At 38.8% G+C, this 21,229-nt stretch overlaps 2 protein-coding genes across 5 annotated transcripts in view; one reads left to right on the plus strand and one right to left on the minus strand.

The window, feature by feature from the left end:
• PIGN (phosphatidylinositol glycan anchor biosynthesis class N) overlaps positions 1-13,311 on the minus strand; it is a 76,154-nt gene extending 62,843 nt beyond the window's left edge. Inside the window, exons 1-4 of the mRNA XM_081324398.1 lie at positions 13,101-13,311; positions 10,579-10,979; positions 1,780-2,049; positions 780-901 (exon numbers count right to left, since the gene is read on the minus strand). Of these exons, the coding sequence (XP_081180524.1) occupies positions 780-901; positions 1,780-2,006 (349 nt within the window). The 5' untranslated portion in view covers positions 2,007-2,049; positions 10,579-10,979; positions 13,101-13,311. The remainder of the gene's footprint in view (positions 1-779; positions 902-1,779; positions 2,050-10,578; positions 10,980-13,100) is intronic.
• Positions 13,306-21,229, plus strand: part of RELCH (RAB11 binding and LisH domain, coiled-coil and HEAT repeat containing) — a 66,513-nt gene continuing 58,589 nt past the window's right edge. For all 4 annotated transcript variants that reach the window (XR_014026005.1, XM_081324391.1, XM_081324392.1 and 1 more), the window contains exon 1: positions 13,306-13,962. Coding sequence is in view for 3 of the 4 variants with exons in the window: in XM_081324391.1 (XP_081180517.1) it covers positions 13,509-13,962 (454 nt within the window). In the remaining variant the exon portion in view is untranslated. The remainder of the gene's footprint in view (positions 13,963-21,229) is intronic.

Raw genomic sequence — 21,229 nt, forward strand, 5'->3', positions numbered from 1 at the left:
ATGCGTGCACTTATTCTTCTGTTGGTCTGTCCGATGTATGTGGTGGGCAGGTGGTGCATGGGATTTCGTATACTCCTTGGTTTTCTAACCCAATTATGTCTTTGGGGTTTCTTAGGATAGTGGATATTTTTCTGTCTGCTTCTCCCACACAGAAAAATAATATATAATTTCATACACATATATGGAGAGAGAGAATGACTTAGGACTGCAGTTTTGTTCAGATTTATCGGAGAACAGACCTCACTAAAACTAATGATTTATTTCTCAGTAATCATACACAGAATTGTGCTGCAAATATCATTTAGATACAGTAATAAATGTTGAAGACTAGTCTCCGACTCATAATACCTGATTGCATTTAAAGTTGTGTTCTCAGAATGGAAAGCTGGCATACCGCCATAATTTTATAAAGTAGTATTTCCCATTTACAAAAGTTTAAATAGATGAATTTCAAAGACATACCAGTAGCTCTTTAATATACTAAAATAAAACAAAATAAACCACATTAGAGTTTATGACGAAACATGAGCTTACCCAGGTATGATTACAGTGATCCAATAAACCATAACTAACCAAACTACACTTTAAGACAGCAATCTCATTTCAATTTATATCGGAGGTGTTCCAAAATAATAAAGGATAGGATGCATAGAAAATTGCCACAAACTGGCCATCTAATTTACACACAGCAGCTCCCATGTTCATTATATAGCGAAAGGAGCTGCAAAAGACACAGAAAGCCTTTTCTTTTTTATTGAAATAAATTGGATATTCCATACCTCTAGCAACAGCGCTGACATCTTCATAAAATCCAGCTATTAGTGCAACGTGCCCAGGTCTAGATTCTGTTGGAACACGTGTATGAGATATTCCCCAACTGCCTTTTGAAGCTATGATATTCCTGAAAGAAAGATATTCTAAATTAAAAAGCTGATGGCATAGCTCACTTACACTTCAGGTGTTGGATCTACTTTAGGCTGCCATGAAAAAATGGAGCAATATCATCAATGGTGGGATTCAAATGTGTGCATGCCGCTTCCAGAAGTCTATTCTGGGCCTGGGCAACAAAAAATTAGCTACCAGTTCTGCCAAAGTGGTGCGAACTGGCTGAATCCCACCACTGGATATCATGGACTCAGCTGCTGAAAAAAAAAGGATTCCCATATCTAGGAGTAAGCAAGTAAGCAAGTAATTCAATTCAAGCATAATGTTAAACTTAAAGCACTTTTGCATGCTCTATGTCTCTGCTCCTTCAGAATGAAACTTCCATTTTTTAATTAAATGCAGTGTCTGCCATTAAAGACAAATAATCTATAATTAACATAGGCTGGATGGGTTCATTGATGAAATTAAGACAAAAACAAATGCAGGTATAAATATAGCCTAGCATTACATATGAACCGAGTCTTGAAAAAGGCAGTTTCAAAAGGTGAGAGGATTTTTTTCTGACTTGATTGCAAAGCATGAATTAAATTAATTAACGTTATCCATAGATGGGTTTTCCAACACATACTGAGTGATATACACATTCAGGACATACTGGAGGAGACAGGGAAATATGCAAATCCATGGCTGGACTGAGAGTACGATAATTATGTAATTGCTAATATTAGCACCTATGACAAAATGGGATCCTGGTCATAGTTAACTACTTGCGGGTTTTCCCCCTAAATATAAAAATCAAAAATGATCTAATTTCAACACCTAGACTGGAATAATAAACTTCTCTCCCTCAACAAGAAGTAATTGTAACAAATATTGGAAGGAAAATGAAATTACCTAAGGAAAGGAGCATTAGAATTGCCACTGTCATCCAGTGCATATAGTGAATCTGCACGTAGACCATCCGCAACAAACAGTACTAAGCGTTGTGCAGGTGGTGACAGCAGAATTTGATGAGGAGTCATTCCATGGACCAAAGGAGAGGTGAAATAAATGTCAAAGATAGAGATCAGGAACACACAGTGTACCAAAATACCAGCAATTATAAAAAATTGCATATTCATGGTGATAACGTTGTCAGTGAGGATGTGAACAAGGGATCCAACACTAAAAAACAATCAAAGTAAATTATAGGTTAGTGAAACAGGAAATCGTTGTATCCTAAGCTGACAGGTGCTGCTGATCCACAAATAGCTAAGAATATTCAAGCAGGCGAGGCTGCCTCTTCATGGAAAATGGTTGTGCAATCATTTATTTCATTTAGTGACCGAAGTTACAGCAACACTGAAAAAATGACTTAGGACTGTTTTTCACACGTCCATTGCAGCATCCCCACAGTCGTGTGATCAAAATTCAGACACTTGGCAACTGACACATACTTATGATGGCTGTAGTATCCCAGGATCATGATTACTTTTTCCAACCTTATGACAAGCAAAATTCACTTAACAGCTGTGTTACAAAATTAACTGCAGTGATTCACTTAACAACTGTAGCAAAAAAAAGTTGTAAAACTGGACACAATTCACTTAACAACTGTCTCATTTAGCAACAGAAATTTTGGGCTCAATTGTGGTCGTAACTTGAGTACTACCTGTATGCAGTCAGAAAGCATACAAAGTTTGTAAACATCTCTGCTTTAGCCATTCAAAAACAGCTTTTTAATGTATTCCCCGCGTTGTCAAATACTTCCTTCTCAAAGCCATTTGTCTGAAATGGTATAAGGTTTCCTGCCTGAGCAGGGGGTTGGACCACAGACCTCCAAGTTCTCTTCCAATGTTGTTGTTGTTGTTGTTATTTACATAACCCTAATGCCAACATACATGCAGTCACCTGCATTATTCAGTGTTTCTTAAACTTATTTCTCTCAGGACCTCTTCCCATGTTTAAAAATTATGGAGGACACCAAAAGAGTTTTTATTTCTATGGATTACATTTATCAATATTTAAAATGTTGACAGATTGGCTGCCGCTATTATTTTTCACATTTGTTTGATAGGATTTTAATGTCGACTTGTGGAAAGATGGGCAGCAAACAAATTTAATAAGCAAACTAAATAAAAATACGATATTATTTTTCAACGTAGGCTGGTAACCAATTTTGATTTTCCAAACAGGTGAGAGATCCACACTTTACAAAACACGAATTAAGCATTGGAGCAGCTAATTAATTTAAAATCTTGAGCTTAGTTACCTTAGTTGTTATTTATTATTAAACAATAATAACAGGCACCCAAAGCAATTACCTTCAAAAATAAAACATAAACATTACAAAATTAATGAGACACAAATAATCAGAAGAAAAATACTTTTTTCTTGGAAACATACAATGTAGGAGCTAACAAAACTTCTGAGTTAACACATTTGGCAACAACTAAGCAGAAGGTGCTTTTTCTAAAAACCAAACTTACTAAAAGCACACATTTCTTTATGAGGGTGTCTCTTATTTACCGTAGTGCCTGGGCATGAGCAATCCATCAAACAGTGAAGCCCTAAATTAGCTAAGACTATAAAAGTAACAGCTGGTATGTATAATGAAACCAGCCATATCAGAAACATTTATTTTTGCTGTGCTGTGCTTTGATGCAATTTTGCAACAGTGCACAATCTCTATTTATTTATTTTGCCCATCCCCCATCCTTTCTTTTTCTTTTACAGAGATTGGTATCCAACCAAAAGCACACTGATTAATTGCTTAATTGCTTTTCACACCATTAGGAAATGATGTGAAAGAAAATGGACAAAAATGCATTTAAAACCTGAGCCTAAATTAAGCATAACACTGTACTCATAAAACTGGCAATCAATATGTTTTTCAATATAGCCACGCAATAACACGGTTCTGGTATCATGTACTCCACCAATTACATTTTCCACCAACTAAAACTCCCAAAACTCTCTCTTCAAGATATCAAAATAATAAGCATCAATAAAAATATACCCACTGAGTTATCCATCCCTGAACTATGAAGGCCAAATCTCAATTAGCTATCTCTCCAAAAAGCCATCTGGAACTTTTGTACTTAGGACTCTGGGCTTCATCCCATGATTTTGTTCCTTGCAAAAGCTGACAAGCCACTTTGGATCAAAGCTAAATTGTACCCCACTTCCCTCAAACTACCAATTCAAGACACAAGCCGTAGTTTGGGAGACTCTAAATCAAGGCCCAGACGATGCAACAGAATTAAAAACAAGCAGCAGATCAGGCAGTTCTTCTCAGGCAACTCCATTATTGCTTCCCAATAAAGCTACAGGCTAATAAACTGGTTGCAATTTTGGCTGCAGCCTTATATTGAACCAGGTCCCTTTAGGTCAGGGGTGTCCAGCCTTGGCAACTTTAAGACTTGTGGACCAGCTCCCAGAATTCCTCAACCATCATGGCTACCTGGGGAATTATGGGAGTTAAAATACAAAGGTCTTAAAGTTGCCACGGTTTGACACCTGTTTTACACTAAATAAAAATATAAACATAATGAGACAAATTGCAGATCTAATTTTCTCCAAAACTACTCCATTTAATGCCCAATATCTTTTGAAAAGTTTGCCTCACAAAGTCGGGATGTTGAAGCTGTTTTGTTTTTTAAATAAAGGCCAAAATATAAATCTTTATAAAATATGTCACCATTCATTATCTATTTCTATTTATGTTTTCAATAAGGAAGAAACATCTACAAAGTATTTGTCAGATGAACAGGATAAACCAATGAAAGGGTATATTTAAAGCCTCCAAACAAGGCACAAAAAATATTTTAGTCACGTTTTTCAAAAAGCCCACACTCCAATGAGCATTACAAGCCTGCTATAAATAATTTAAAAGAATCCACTGAAAATGCATTTTCAAGAGGCAGAAGAAACATAGCATGCATATTGTTAAAAAAAGTGTAAATAGATGCTATTTTTCTAAGCAGCAGGTTTTAAAAAATCACATTGTCAAGGAGATAGGAAACAATTAATTTATAGATAAGCTCAAACCAGGCAGAAATGTCACCTCAGAATTTTCTGCTGAAATTGATGTTACTATATTGTTCAATAGTAAGAACAGCCTTGAATGTTAATCAGGTTCTATGGCTACACACATTCAACTGAAATGACCTTCTAAATTATATATACACATTGGGATCTGCCACCTTAAATATGAGAAAACTAATTGTAGAAATAATCAAGACTCCTGCGCTCTACTCACAACCCAAATCAGTATGAATATATTTGCATGATATATATGACCTGTCATGATATATTTGATAATTTTTGAATGCTGTTCATTTAAATGTGTTTAGTAACTCACATAATCTCTCAAAATAGCTTCCAGTCAAATTTTTCACTGATTATTTCACATTGTAATAATACATGCCATCTGTTTTAAATTGTAAATGGAGTTAAGTAATTCAGAAAACCTAAGGTAAAAATCTCCTTGAGAATTAAATATTCCATTAATATCACTTGATTTATCAAGGCAAGTCTCTGGCATCAGGAAAAATTGCATCAGAAATTTCCATGCAAAATCTCTAAGACAAGTATGCGATTTATTACAGACTTGTAGGTAATGAAGCTCCAGTGCCATCTTTTAAGTTCTACTTTCTGAACTTCTTGTATTCTCCAGATATCAGCTTAGGAAACTTTGAGGAAACATGGTACCCAATTTGCCAAAATCTGCAATATTCTCAAAAAACATTGCCTAAAAAATATGATTTAGACCACATCATTCATTTCAGTAAATTTGCATCCTGTTGCAGACGTACCAAAGCAATAATGTCCTCCACATACATGGTCGTAGCTATTCTCCCACTGGGACTGACATTAGAGGAATAGAATTTGAAGGACACCTAGGTCCTAGATAAGGGAGGCTGCTGTCTAACATAAAGTTAGTTTGCTTTGTCTATTTACCACTCAGCACAGGAATTCAGATAAACTCGCCTTTATGTAAAGTAGCATAGTTCACATTTTAGAAGCAATATTTTAATCCGTTGTAATGAACTAAGAAAAGGACAATATTTAAAGTTCAACTAAAATATAAGCAAATATATAAATATAAATATAAAAGAATCCATTAATTGTTGCACCTTGGAACTACAACATAATTGCTTATGTGACATCAAGTTGGGGTTGACTGCTAGCAACAGCTTCAATAGGTCATTGTAGGATGGTCTTACCTCAACCTGACCTTTTAGATTAGATTCCCCTTATAGACCTTTTCATGCATCCTTAACAATGTCTTTGATTTCACTGCATATTTCCTCTGGTTCTCTATAAATGACATTCAGGGCTTAAAAGCAACTTGTGATGTGCTTCCTCATAATAGTGATAATCTGCTCAAGATAATATTGTGGATACTGATTTTGTTCTGCTTTATCTTGACTTGAAACTTGCACATGAACATCTTATTCCACAGTCATCCCATAGCCACCTCTTTGCTCTTGTAACTCAGCTTTTCCACCTCCTTGTGCCAATAATATTGTCAATAGAATAGAATATCTTTATTGCCATTGTGTAACTCACAATGAAATTAAGTATGTACTCCACTCAACATTTTTTTATTTTCTTTATACTGTACAGTATAAGCAAAGGTCTCAAATAACACTAGCAGCTGAAGACCACTAGAGGACAGAACTGCTTTTTTTTTCTTTAAATGTAGCTGCAGAACATAGGTACATACTGGAACTCTTATTTTATAAGTTGCATGAAATAGAACATTTCTGTTCCTCAATGGTTAGTTAATGTCTGCTTGGAATAGTGAATAAATTTACTATAAATTTAATCCCCATGATATCCACCACACCAACTCAGTTCCATATTCCAGTATTCTCCAAATAATTAGAGTGCGGTCGCGTGGGTAGTGATGGGAGCAACCCGATACTCCCATATTACACCCCTCCTGCGTGAGCTGCATTGGTTACCGGTTGTCCTCCAGGTGAGATTTAAGGTGCTGGTACTTACCTTTAAAGTCCTACATGGCTTAGGCCCGGGATACTTGCAGGACCATCTGCTGCCGAGAACGACTTCCCAGCGCCCAGTACGCTCACACAGAGAAGGCCTCCTCAGGGTACCGTCGGCTAGACAATGTCGGCTAGCGACCCCCAGGGGGAGAGCCTTCTCTGTGGGAGCGCCAGCCCTATGGAACCAGCTCCCCCCTGAGCTTCGGATGGCCCCAGATCTCCAGTCCTTTCGCCGTGGCCTCAAAACACTCCTTTTCCACCTGGCTGACCTAGACTGACAGGGATTTTAATTATGTTTTTAATTTTTAACTCTAATTTTTAATTTATATTAATTTTTATTTTTATTTATTCTACAGGGGCCTTTAATTTTAATTTTAACTTTTGTATTTATTGTACGTTATTGTTGTTAGCCGCCCTGAGTCCTTCGGGAGATAGGGCGGCATATAAGTCCCAATAATAAATAAATAATAAATTAAAAGATCTCTAATCTTAAAGAAAGGGACGCGGTGGCTCAGTGGGTTAGGACGCTGAGCTTGTCGATCAGAAGGTCGGCAGTTTGGTGGGTCAAATCCCGAGTGCCGCGTAACAGAGTTACCTTACCACGCTGCCTCTCTGCTCAGATTTCAGCTCCCTCTTATCTCTGAAAGTTGGCTGAAAGAGTGCCTGAAAAAGGATTTCAGCTTCCCTCCGTGCATGGAAGAGAACTCTGACCAGCTGCAGAAACAGAGTTAAAATCTTCTGGGTCTGAGCCCTATTTCTCCAGAGACAAGAGGGAATCTCCTTGGCAGGCAGATGCAGCTTGCAACCTTCCTGCCAGCTTCCCCATTGACTTTCTGGGGAATCCGATAAAAGAAAATTGCAAATGACAATCACTGGATCGTGGGGCTCTTGGCCAGATTGTGATCACATCACCACTGAGTGGTGGTAAAATATTTTCCTATGGCTGGAAGTACTTTACAGGCCATTAAGCAACCTTTCCTAGACTGTCGTAAGTCTGGAATGTCGTTAAACGACTGTACGTCTGTTCAGATTGTTCTGATATAGTAATTGTGCATTACCTATGGGAGGACCAGATCAGGAAAGCTTTAGAATGAGAGCAAAATTTTATTTTCCTTTCAAATTTTAGTTTATGTCTGTATATTTCAATAAATTTCAAACTGGGGGCAGAGATGCTAAGGGAGAAAACATGTAAATTTCACATCTTAAATCCAAATTTGGTCCAAAGGTATTCCAGTCCTGTAGAGCATCTCTTTTCTGCTGGATGTATGTTTATGCTTTGCTAAACTATTCTCTAAGCTACAATTTGTTTAATTATGGTTTAAATAAATTATGGTTTAAATAAACCATAATGAACTAGCTTCATACAAAAACAAAACAGTGGTTGAGCTCACTTAATTTCCTTAAGCTCAAACCAAACACATTTTTGAAGAATGTACCTTAGTTTTTTTTTATTAGGACTCTGAGATTCAACAATTGAATTCTCATGAAAAAAGGCTGCATTCACTCAAATTCTGCCATCTTTTAGTTAACCAAAGTTTGCTGAATAAGGATGATTTATAAACACAATAAACATAAACCACAGTGGCAACAGACTCATATCCTAGGCCAAAACCAATCTTACTTTGGCTTTGCTTGTGCTTGTAAGAATTTGCTTAGTTACAGTACCTAGCTAATCTTGGATGGACTTTTTTTTAAAAAAATAGGTGGGCAGAATGAGATCCAGAGGGTACTTGAATAGGACATCACTAGGAAATTGCTGCTGTATAATAACCTTGGAAATCAAGAAAATATTTTATTTATTCATCCCGCCTACACACCCTTCCATTTTTCCCACAACACAACTCTCTGAGGTGAATAAGGCTGAGAGAGAGAATGAGTGACTGGCCCAAAGGCACCCGGCTGGCTTTCATGGCTAAGGCCGGACTTGGATGGCACACTATTTCCATATTATTGTCAGGAAAAAATGGCACCAAAAGTCAAGCTTCACTGGAGATTTGAGTCCATGCACACACACTTATACCCTAGATTGTAATGTATACATTAGACTGTATACATTAGATTGCTAGAATCAAAAACATGACTTCAACTGTTCTTAATTCCAGCAATATAATGTATTGACAATATATTAGTGTCTATAATAATGCATAGCTCATCACATTGCTGTTGGCTTGCTTAAACACAAAGGTACCACCACAATGATGGCACCAAAAGTCAATCTTCGCTGAAGGTTTGAGTCCATGCACACACACACTTATTACAATTACTTCCAATTAATTTACAATTAATTCCAGTAATCTAATTTAGTGACAATATATTAGTGCCCACAGTAGTGGCCAAAATTGTGGAAACCTTTTGGGAAAAGTGTATTTTTGAGGTTTGATGGCTAATAACACCACTTTTTTTTTTTTGGAGTAGTACCATAAAATTATATATCAATAGAATGATAATTTAATCAAGAATGTAATGCAACAAAGGTTGTTCAATTATCTGTACTGTAGTCTAGGAAAAGTTATAGCCAAATAACCAGAAAAAGGAAGCACAACTTCCTTAGGTTGATATCAGGTAGCTTTCCTTCATCTGACTGTAGCCAGTGAAAATGAGTGTTTAGAGAGCCAATCAGGTGACATCTTGGTTTGGCAATGAGCCAATCAGATCGCAATAGGATTCAGTTATTGACCTCATGCATTGAAGCTGAGAGGAGGACATTTGTCAGCGTGTTTTTTTATTTTTTATTTTTTATTTTAATTCCATTTATATCCCGCCCTTCTCCGAAGACTCAGGGCGGCTTACAAGCTTAGCAGTAGCCTTCATGCTATGTATATGCCTGCTTATTAGGGCTTTCACACACACCCCAAGCGGCATTATTACAAAGTCAGCTTATTGCCCCCAACAATCTGGGTCCTCATTTTACCTACCTCGGAAGGATGGAAGGCTGAGTCAACCTTGAGCCTGGTCGGATGCGAACCTGCAGTAATTGCAGGCAGCTGTTGTTACTTAAGGAGGCATTAGCCCACTGCTCCACCAAGGTGTTATGTGATCGCTATCAAGTTAGTTGGGTTTTTTTGTGTTCTTTCATTTAGTGAGCTTGTAAAATGTAATAAAATTAAAGAAATGGTTGACTGGTTGCCCAGAAAGCGATGTAAAATAATAATATTAAGTGAACAAGGCTACAGTTATTTATTTTTTTATTTTTATTTTAATCCCATTTATATCCCGCCCTTCTCCGAAGACTCAGGGCGGCTTACAATTTAAAGCACAAATCAATGTGCTTAGCAATAGCCTTCATTCTATGTATATGCCTGCTTATTAGGGCTTTCGCGCCCCCCCCAAGCGGCATTATTACAAAGTCAGCTTATTGCCCCCAACAATCTGGGTCCTCATTATAAAGAAATTAGAAGAAAAAATGGTGGAAACTTAACCAAAGGTGGCATTTCTACTGTCCACTTTTCCCAAAAGATTTCCCCAATTTTGGCCACTACTGTACAATAATGCATAGCTGATCATGGTGGTGTTGGCGTCTCTAAACACAAGGTACCAACCACAATAGTTGCAAGCCATTGACAAATCCTATGGATATAACCAGTCCCTCTTTCTACCCGAATCAAAACCTACCTGAGCCCGAACACTCCCTGCAGAGAAGGGAAGCGTCAGAAAACAGAACATCCATCATCGTTTCAGGAAGCGACTTATTTAGGTTGCTTACCTCGCTCATTCCACCGGCTACTGCGCGGGCGATCGTCTCCTCGGAGACATATGCCGACCAGCAAAAACAACCTTCGCCACACTCTTGGCAGGTAGGCATAAAGTAATGGATGCGGGGGGGGGGAGTGCAGAAACGAGCAACGTTCACGAACTCCTTGCAAGTTATCACCGCTGTTTGTTTGTTTTTTTTAAAAAAAACACGCTCTGCCTTCAACAACGTCACAGCTCCCGTATCGGGAAAGCAAAACTATCGCGAGATCTGTAGGACTCAGGATGACGCTCGGGAGATGTCGGGCTGAATTGTTTTCTCATTCACGCTGCTTTTCTCCCACGCTAAGCGGAGATTCCAACGGTGCTTCAATTGCAATTTCCAAAATTCCCTGCCAGGTTCATTTCGGAATTCTGAGAATTGAAAACTTTAAGATAGTGGGAAGTAATTAATCTAAACTTGCATGGGTCTTCAAACTCGGCCCTTTTATGACTCATGGACTTCAACTCTCAGAATTCCTCAGTCAGGCACACTGGCTGAGGAATTCTGGGAGTTGAAGTCCATGAGTCATAAAAGGGCCGAGTTTGAAGACCCCTGATCTAAAGCAATGTTTCGCAACGTTAAGATGCGTGGACTTCAACTCCCAGAATTCAACTAGCTAAGAGAATTCTGGGAGCTGAAGTTCACTGCCTGAAAGTTTAAAGTTGAGTATGCTTTAAAGTTTAAAGACAGGAAATCTTAGAATATGTTTGGACCACAACTGCATGAGTCCTAGTAACATGTTTAATAGCACAGGTTTCTCATCCCTAATGTGGAAAAGCAGCATCCTTTCATGGGATAAAATTTGCCTGTGTCTGTTACAGAATAAAGCAACCATATAGGCTTGCATTTGAGACAGTCTGAAGTGAAAGAGGGATGGAGTTACAAGGGTTAAAGAGGTTATAACTTGACTAGGTGATCCCTTTGGCTTCTTACTATGAAATTATTACAAAAAGTATAGAAATTTTATGACCTAGTAATAAACAGCATACTGTTTTTATGTGGGGTCTTTGGTGCTCTCTGAGCTTGCTTGTTTTCTTGCAGACATTTTCGTTACCCAAATTTGGTAACATCAGTGCTGGGGTCTATTTCATCAGGCTAGCATTGATGATGTTACCCAGTTTGGGTAATGAAACATCTGCAAGAAAACAAGCTCAAAAAGCAACAAAGACCCCCCTCATATCAACCCTGAGCTACAAATATTCTCCTTTATTAATACTGTTTTTATTGTAATACACTCAACTCTAAATTCACTTAAGAGTTCTGGCTACTGTAATTTCTCCTAGTTCTGATGTTTGTAGCAGTTCAGAACTAAATCTAGAGCTTTTAGGAGGGGGGGGGTGTTCTTCCATTCTAGCAATTGGTCCAGATCATCTTCCCAGCTTCATGTCTAAAGCGGGACTAAAGCTCACAGCCTCCCAATTTGTAGCCCAATGCTACCAAACTAGCCGTAACTTAATCTTTCAGGTCTCAAAGGGTAATATGCAACTGACTTATAAATAATAGAAAATAGTGCAATGATTTTCATCTTCATTCATTACTGGTGGGAGATTACACTATTTTCATAACATATTTCTGAAGTTTACAATAGCTTGGAAGGAGTTGTTCATTTGGCAGCACAAACTGTTGGGGAGGTGGGAATGGCATCATAATAGCTGAGGAATCCTCTTTGAACAACAGAATAGCAGAGTTGGAAGGGACCTTGGAGGTCTTCTAGTCCAACCCCCTGCTCAAGCAGAGAACCTCATATCATTTTCAACAAATGGTTGTCCAGTCCCTTTTAAAAAGCCTCCAGCGTTGGAACACCCACAACTTCTGAAGGCAAGTTGTTCCACTGCTTGATTGTTCTTACTGTTCTTATTCCTTAGTTCTAGGTTGCTTTTCTCTTTGTTCAATTTCCATCCATTGCTTCTTGTCTTGCCTTCTGGTGCTGTGGCAGCCCTTGAAATATTGGGACACTATCATGTCACCCGTGGTTCTTCTTTTCACTAGATTAAAGGTAAAGGTTCCCCCGCACATGAGTGCTAGTCGTTTCTGATTCTAGGGGCCGGTGCTCATCTCCGTTTCAAAGCTGAAGAGCCAGCGCTTGTCCGAGGACGTCTCCATGGTCATGTGGCCGGCATGACTAGACACCAAAGGCGCACGGAACACGCACGGAATGTAGTGGTCCCTATTTTTCTACTTGCATTTTTACTTGCTTTCGAACTGCTAGGTGGGCAGAAGCTGGGACGAGTAATAGGTGCTCACTCTGCTACTCGGGACTCGCCCGCCAAACTGCCGACCTTCTGATCGACAAGCTCAGCGTCCTAACCCACTGAGCCACTAGATTAGACATACCCAATTCCTGCAAACGGTCTTCAAATGTTTTAGTCTTCAGCCCCCCCACCCCCGCCCCCCCCCATCATCTTTTCTGCACTCCTTCCAGAGTCTCAATCTCTTTTTTTTTATATTTGGGGTGACCAATACCGGAAGCAGTATTCCAAGCGTGGTCTTACCAAGGCGCTCTCAAGCGGTAGCCTCGCTTCCCGTGATCTTGATTCTATCCCCTGTTAATACAGGCTAGGATCGTGTTGGCTTTTTCTTTTCTTTTCTTTTCTTTTCTTTTTTTTTGACAGCTTGCCCTACATGGCTGGTTTATAATTTTAACAAACGCCTTCCCAACCCTCAAAGTAAGGGGAAATCTCGGCCTGCCAGTATCTCCAGGAACCGGAAATGCCCCGCGGAGGATCTCGCGAGAGTTCCTATGCGGAAACCCCCGACTTCCGAAAGACAGGAGGCGCCCGGGCGCGCAGGCGCGGCAGAGGGATTGGTGGGTTGCGACTCGCTGCTGTGGTAACCGGGTTTGACTGGGGCGCTGCTGGCAAGAGCGCGGCTCTGGGGGAAGAAATTCCTCTTCTCTCAAGATGGCGGTGGTGGGGGGCGGAGGAGTGAACCCCTTCCTCAGCGACTCCGAAGAGTCCGAGCCGGAGGAGACCAGGCCGGGAGGCAGCGGCGGTAGCGACCCCGGCGTCTCGGGCGCTCCGCTCCCGGTCTCCACCTCTTCTTCGCCACCCCTTCAGCAACTGTTGCCGCCGCCGCCTGTGCAGGCCGAGGAACCGCCCCGGGTGCCGGTGGATGCTTTAGCGGCTCAGCTGCTGCGCGACCAGTTCGTCTTGACGGCGCTGGAATTGCACACGGAGCTTCTGGAGAGCGGCCGGGAGCTGCCTCGCCTGCGCGACTTTTTTTCCAACCCTGGCAACTTCGAGCGGCAAAGTGCGGGCGGCGCCGGAGCCCTGGCACCGACTCCTTCCGCCTCAGTAGCTCCCGGGATCATATCGATGGTCGGAGGCGGGAAGGAGCCTGGCGCCGGACAGCTCCGTAAGTGGATAAGCCGTGCTTAAAAACAAAGGGAAGCTTAGAAGGACTCCTCTTCTTCTTCTTCTTCTTCTTCTTCTTCTTCTTCTTCTTCTTCTTCTTCTTCTTCTTCTTCTTCTTCTTCTTCTTCTTCCTCTTCTTCTCTTCTTCTTCTTCTTCTTCTTCTTCTTCTCTTCCTCTTCCTCTTCCTCTTCTTCTTCTTCTTCTTCTTCTTCTTCTTCTTCTTCTTCTTCTTCTTCTTCTTTTTTCCTTTCCTTCCCCTTGCCAGGTTTCAGCCCTTGGTTTTTTGTTGTTGTTTTTTTAAAATTCCATTTATATCCCGCCCTTCTCCGAAGACTCAGGGCGGCTTACAATCTAAAGCACAAATCAAATGTGCTTAGCAATAGCCTCTATGCAGTGCTTTTTTTTGTGAAAGAAAAAGGTGCCGGAACTCACACATGCCATACAACCCGCCTTGCCTAACCTACAAGGTTCCATCCAAAAAAGGTGCCGGAACTCCGTTCTGAACATTCTATGAGAAAAAAAGCCCTGATTCTATGTATATGCCTGCTTATTAGAGCTTTGGGGGGGGGGGCAAGCGGCATTATTACAAAGTCAGCTTGTTGCCCCCAACAATCTGGGTCCTCATTTTACCTACCTCGGAAGGATGGAAGGCTGAGCCTGGTGGGATGCGAACCTGCACTAATTTCAGGCAGCTGGTGTTACTTAAGGAGGCATTAGCCCACTGCTCCACCAAGGCTTATTGGTTGACCTTGGCTTGGGTGTATTTTCAAAAAAAAACACCAAAAAAAACCCCCAAACCCTCATTTGGGGTTGTCGGAGCGTTTGTAAAATCTTCGTAGAAAAGAGGTAGGGATCGCCCCTGGTCTGCCGTGGCACGCGTGAAGAAACGCCCCAGATAGATGGGTTCGCTCGACTGCATTACTAGCGCCAATACCCGTTTTTGAAAAAGATGGTGTGACATGACTCGAAGCACTAAATGAGAAGGCAGGCTTTATTTTTTTTAAAAAAAAATATGATTGGACTGGATGGTTTTGAGACTGCAGTCAAATTTATGTAGATAGAACTAAATCACATTGAGTTAAGTGCCAGGTATGAACTGTTGATCATTTAGACGGCCGTAGATTGTAAGTGCTATCTATTATGAATCTCTGAGGCTTTTACTATTCTTATGGCAAGGTATTTTTAGGGCCATGGTGGATTGAATTATACAGCATGAGTTTAAATATTTTTGGGGGGGTAGTTCGTGCATCATCATAGAAAAGAATAGCAGCTCTGTGATTTCAGCTGATTTTGATAAATGTGAATTTTATACACACATACAAACACAATACTTTCACCTTTGTCACAGACCTTTCAATTCAGAAACAAGTTTGAGAGAGACTGAGAACTAATTTTAGGAGGTCACTATATGAACTTGCTATGGAGCCTTGTTCTAAGTCATAATGTGTTTGGTTTTATCTTAGCCTGCTTCACGAGTCCAGCCGGTTGTGATTTAGTAAACAAACTAGGAGTAAACATAAGTGTTATTGATGGTGATAATCAAGTTGGTGTTGAGTCTTAATGAGTCGACCCCAACTTGATTACCACCATCAAGTTGGTAGATTTTCTTCATGATGATGTGTCCTTTATCTGGTCTTCCAGGTCTTCTAATGGTGTACCTGTTACCACTGTAATCATGTCCATAAATCATGCTGTTGGGTTGGTCTCATTTTCTTTCCATCATTCTCAGCATTATGGATTACTCAAGAGAGCTTGGTCATACGTAATATGTCCAAAATGTGATAATTTGTCCCTGGTCATTTATGCCACAAGTGAGAACTCTGAATCGAGTTGATCGTTTATTTTCTTGACTATCCCTGATATTTTCAGGAGTCTTTGGTGACATCAAAGTTCAAAAGTGTCAACATCGTAGTGCAGTATGTAAAACCAGCTCTGAGTTCTGACACAGCTGGAGTTGTTCTGGTTCATCTTGCCATTTGCAATTTGATAGAAACCAAAAAGTCATAGCTAAAGAAGCAGCAGGTTTTTAAGAATCTGTATTAAACCATTGGCAAAATAAAGATATTAAGTTAATACACTTTATTGATTTTAGTTCTTACTCTTTCTGAGACAACCTCCTGAAATATCAATGCAGGAACATGTTTTAGAATACTGTGGTGGTATAATTAATGCTGAGATATTGAATTAGATAGTAGAAGTTTCATTGAAAATGTATGTGTTGTATATATTGCTTATGGCTTCAGATTGTGAGACGATGTTCGGACAGTATTCAGTAAATCCTGCTCAACTCAATATAAAAATAGTAAGAAATGTTTCCATGCAAATGTCTCCATCTTTTCAAGCTTTAGTACCAATATAGTGCTATTTAATTCAGCTACATTGGCAAGGCCACACCTAGTCAACCTTAGGTGATTTTAAAAAATGTTAAGTCATTTCTAGTTTGTACTGGAAGAAATCTACACTGGGAAGTCAACAACATATCCCATTAGGTGGCAAGTGTCTAATAACATTGAGTCAGGAAAGACTTTATGTAAATGATGCCATGTAAATGCTTTTAAGGAACACAATAACTATCAAGAAATGCATCACTGTACAAAGTGAAGTAAAATATTTTTAAACACCTCCGCAGTTTAGAGAGAGGACAGCATTTTGTGATTTTATTGAAAAGCTTCCATAAATACACAACTTCATGCACACAAACATCTTCAGCAGCCAGGATTACTCTCTTGCTAGAATTTTTGCAAATGTCTTTGTTTCTGTTATTCTGAATAGTAATTTTAGTTTTTCTTTCAGTCACATTAATAAAAATAAGGAGTGTCTGAGTCTTTGCAAATACACTAAACCATAATGTTATTTCTTTAGTTTTTCTTTAGACATTTTTTTCTAAGCCAATAATATGTGGATTGCCATATGTTGTGATTTATTTAGCAAACTAAATCAGCTCAATACCTGATACTGATAAGGTATTGGGATCACATTTTTACAATACTATACATGTGACTTGGCTAATTTACAGGCAATGTAGGACCAGCCAACTCACCTCCTTCCTTCTCTTAATTGAAAAACTACTGTGTAAAATCTAATTAGCAAAATACAGGCTTTAAATATACTGCTTACTAAAACTGCTCATATAAATATTTATTTGCCAGTATAACAGGTACTAAATTTTCAGAGCCAGTTTTAATATTGTATAAGAAGAATGAACTAATTTAGTATTATATTATGAAAAGACATTTTTCTTAAGGAAAGGGTAGAGATCATATATATGTTGAACTTATGTGGTATTTATTTCTTTTGTTCTTTTTTAAGCATCTAAAGAGGAGATTTGATACCATTTGATTTTTCAGTAGCATACAATTATCAATTATTTTGTGAAGCAGTCATGTGACAACTTATGAGATGGCTGACTTGGTAATGTGATAGATTCTTAGTTTGATTTTACAGTTTTTTAAGCTTTTTATTAGGTTAATATAGAGGTTAGTGATAGCTAAGATTTTATTCTTAAGTACTTACTTTTTTAAATACTGAGGACTCTTTATTAATAATTTAGTTTATCTAAATTAGGGATGCCATCAGGCAGATTCACTGTTCAGCTTGTTTTATAGCTTGTAATACAGGTAATCCTTGCCTTACAACAGTTTGTTTAGTTACTGTTCAGAGTTACAACAGCTCTGAAAAAAGTGGCTTATGATCATTTTTTTCAGACTTATAAAGACTGTTGCAGCACTCCCATGATCACACGATCAAAATTCAGACACTTGGCACCTGACTCATATTTATGACAGTTGCAATGACCCAGGGTCATGTGAGCACTTTTTGTGACTTTCTGACAAGTAAAGTCAATGGGAAGCCACGTTCATTTAATAACTGTGTTACTAACTTAACCACTGCAGTGATTCACTTAACAACTGTAGCAAGAAAGGTCGTAAAATGAGCAACTGAAATTTTGGGACTCAGTTGTGGTCATAAGTCAAGGAACACCTGTAATGTATGAACGCAGTGACTATTCGCATATCACCAAAGAATCTTGGAGCTCTCTGCTTGGTTCGGTATTATCTGTATATAGAACATATGCTTAGAATAAAAGACAGCAGAATTTCTTGCTGATCTTTCCCCGTTGTTTTGCATGGCAGAACTATCCTTCAGTGGCTATCTTTGCTTTGATGTGGACATCGACAACAGCAGAAGTTTATATGTAGGCTCACCCAATTGCTCCCCTGCTTGTCCATCAGATTTTTAGTAAAATTTGGTAAAAGCCTTCTGACAAATGTTAACTTTAGCTTTTAGCTAAAATTATATTCATGACATATTGTAATGTTATTTGCTAAGATCACTAAGAAATAAAGTAACAAGAATGATGAAGAAAAGAGGGTTAGAAAAATTAGCCAAATTTTCTTGTTTCCCCCTGCTGTAAAAGCTTGTGCTTAACAGAAAAATGGTTCACTAAATTAACACAATTGATTAAGTTTACATAACATATTAATTAGTCCATAGATTTAACTTCATGGGCTAAACTCTGTTGGCTAATTTTGGGAACCAGAATGTTGTGTTTATACACCCTATTCATTGTTTCTCATTTTTTGCTCCCTTCTCTTGCTCTCTTCACTGATGATTGTATAAATTGTTTAGCTGTTGGTCATAATTAACTGATCTTATTAATGGTTCACCACTAATTACAATTGAAGGACTCAAAAAAGTATTTCACAGTGGGAACTCCAAAACTTTCTCCTTTGAACAAAAAAAAATATTCATTTGTTATCTTAATAAAATAGAGTATATTTATATTCATTAGACATGCTTCATATTTTCCTTTCACTGTAAATGAGGAAATGATTGCAGCTCATAAAACAAACGAGGTAGAAACCAGAGGACCTGATGTATAATTACTCCAAGAGCTGGAGCAGTTATCCTGTGTAATTTGCTTGTCAATGAAACAGTACTTCAAAACTGTGATTAGGTAAAACTGTAAATATATTGGCACTTACATGACTTTAATCTTGAACAAAAATAATGCCAGATGCAAAAATGTTTAGCTTTTAGCAAAGTACACCAAGGGTTTAATGTTAAGTTAGTAGAATTAAAACTTAATTAATAGCAATTAAAAACTAACTATTTTTCTGCATTCTTTAATTCTTACTACCAAAGACCAATAAAAAGGCTGATATTAGAAGCCATTTCTTAAGCTTGCATAATTTAAAGACAAGTCTTTATTTAAACACATTACAACATAGTATTTCAACAGTTATTTTAGACAATTATAGGACTGCCACACCCATATAAGACTCATTCTTTTTGGCTGTTACTACATAATCATCTTCTGCAACTAACTTTTAATTTTATAACAACTTGCATCTGTACTGCAACATAAAATAAGTGAGGGAAAGCTGGAATTCTTCCCAAGTTTTGAATAATACTTCTGTCCCATATAACCAGAGAAAGGAGAGAGCTTAAAGTAGAAGAGTCTGCAACATGCTGAAATTCTGTCCAAGTGTTTGATCATTAAGGAATTCACCCATTTCCTTATACATTAACCTTTACACAAACGTTTAAGCTTGCAGATTTTTTTTCCAAGTCAGTTGTCATAAGTCACATGAAAATCAGCCTCTAGTGAGCAGTAACTAACTCAGCTGACAAAATGTTATTCATCTTGTGATGACAGAGGTAAATAATAGTCATAGTAAAAGACTAGCAGTTGATGGAGTACTGTATTCTTTCTATTCAGGAAAAAATATAAATATTACAACTGCCGTCTCCTGATAGTTTGAAATGGGCTACTGGCAGAATACTTGTGTGTTCATTCTTAGGGAAATAGCAGTCTGTAGCAATTTTGTTCTCTGTACACACAGAAGAGAAAAACAGTACAACCTGAAATGTGATCCTTCAGCATTTTGATTGAATTAATTAATATCAACGTAAGTTAGGATATTATCCAATTTGAGGTACATTAAAATAGAATAACAGAGTTGGAAGGGACCTTGGAGGTCTTCTAGTCCAACCCTCTGCTCAGGCAGGAAACCCTATACCATTTCAGACAAATGGTTGTCCAGTCTCTTAAAAAGTTCCAGTGTTTAGAGCATTCACAACTTCTGGAGGCAAGTTGTACAACTGGTTAATTGTTCTAACTGTCAGAAAAGGTCTTCTTAGTTCTAGGTTGCTTCTCTCCTTGACTAGTTTCCATTCATTGCTTCTTGTCCTGCCTTCAGGTGCTTTGGAGAATAGCTTGACTCCCTCTTCTTTGTGGCAACCCCTTAGATATTGGAACACTGCTATCATGTCACCCCTTGCCCTTCTTTTCATTAAAGTAGACATCCCCAATTCCAGCAACTGTTCTTTATATGTTTTAGCCCAGGGGTGTCAAACTGTCGACCCACGGGCCAGACGCGTCATCCAGAAGCCATGCCCACCCTGTTGCCAGCAATGGCAAAATAGTCCTGATATGTCTCGCGACATCACATGACGTCGTGAATTTGACATGTCCGTTTTAGCCTCCAGTGACCTAATCATCTTTGTTGTTCTTCTCTGCACGCTTTCTAGAGTTTCATCAGCTTTTTAAAATCGTGACCAAAACTGATGCAGTATTCCAAGTGTGGCCTTACCAAGACGCTTCATGTAATCTTGATTTTATCCCTCTGTTAATGCAGCCTAGCAGTGTGATGGCTTTTTTTGGCAGCTGCAGCACACTGCTGGCTCATATTTAAGTGATTGTCCACTACAAGATCCCTCTCACACTTACCACTACTGAGCGAGGTACCACCTATATTGTACCTCTGCATTTGGTTTTTCTTGCCTAAATATAGAACCTTACTTTTTCATCATTGAATTTCATTGTTAGATAGTGCCCAACGTTCAAGTCTGTCAAGATCCTTCTCTATCTTAAGTCTGTCTTCTGGTGTGTTGGCTGTTCCTGCCAGCTTGGTGTCATCTGCAAATTTGATGAGTTCCCCATCTATCCCCTCGTCCAAATCATTGATGAAGATGTTGAAGAGCACTGGGCCTAAAACAGTCCTTGGGGTATCGCACTGCATACTTCCCTCCATTAGATGCATTTCCATTGAGGACTACACGTTGAGTGCAGTTGGTCAGCCAGTTACGAATCCATCTGGGGGTGATGCTGTCTAACCCACGTTTTTCTATCTTATCAAGTAGTAGGTTGTGGTCTACTTTATCAAATGCCTTATTGAAGTCCAGGTAAATTATATCCACAGCATTCCTCTGGTCCACTAATTTTGTCACCTTGTCAAAGTGTGCACTAAGATTTGTCTGGCAT

This window comes from Vipera berus (assembly GCF_964194415.1).
Source record: "Vipera berus genome assembly, chromosome: 3".
Lineage (NCBI taxonomy): Eukaryota > Metazoa > Chordata > Lepidosauria > Squamata > Viperidae > Vipera > Vipera berus.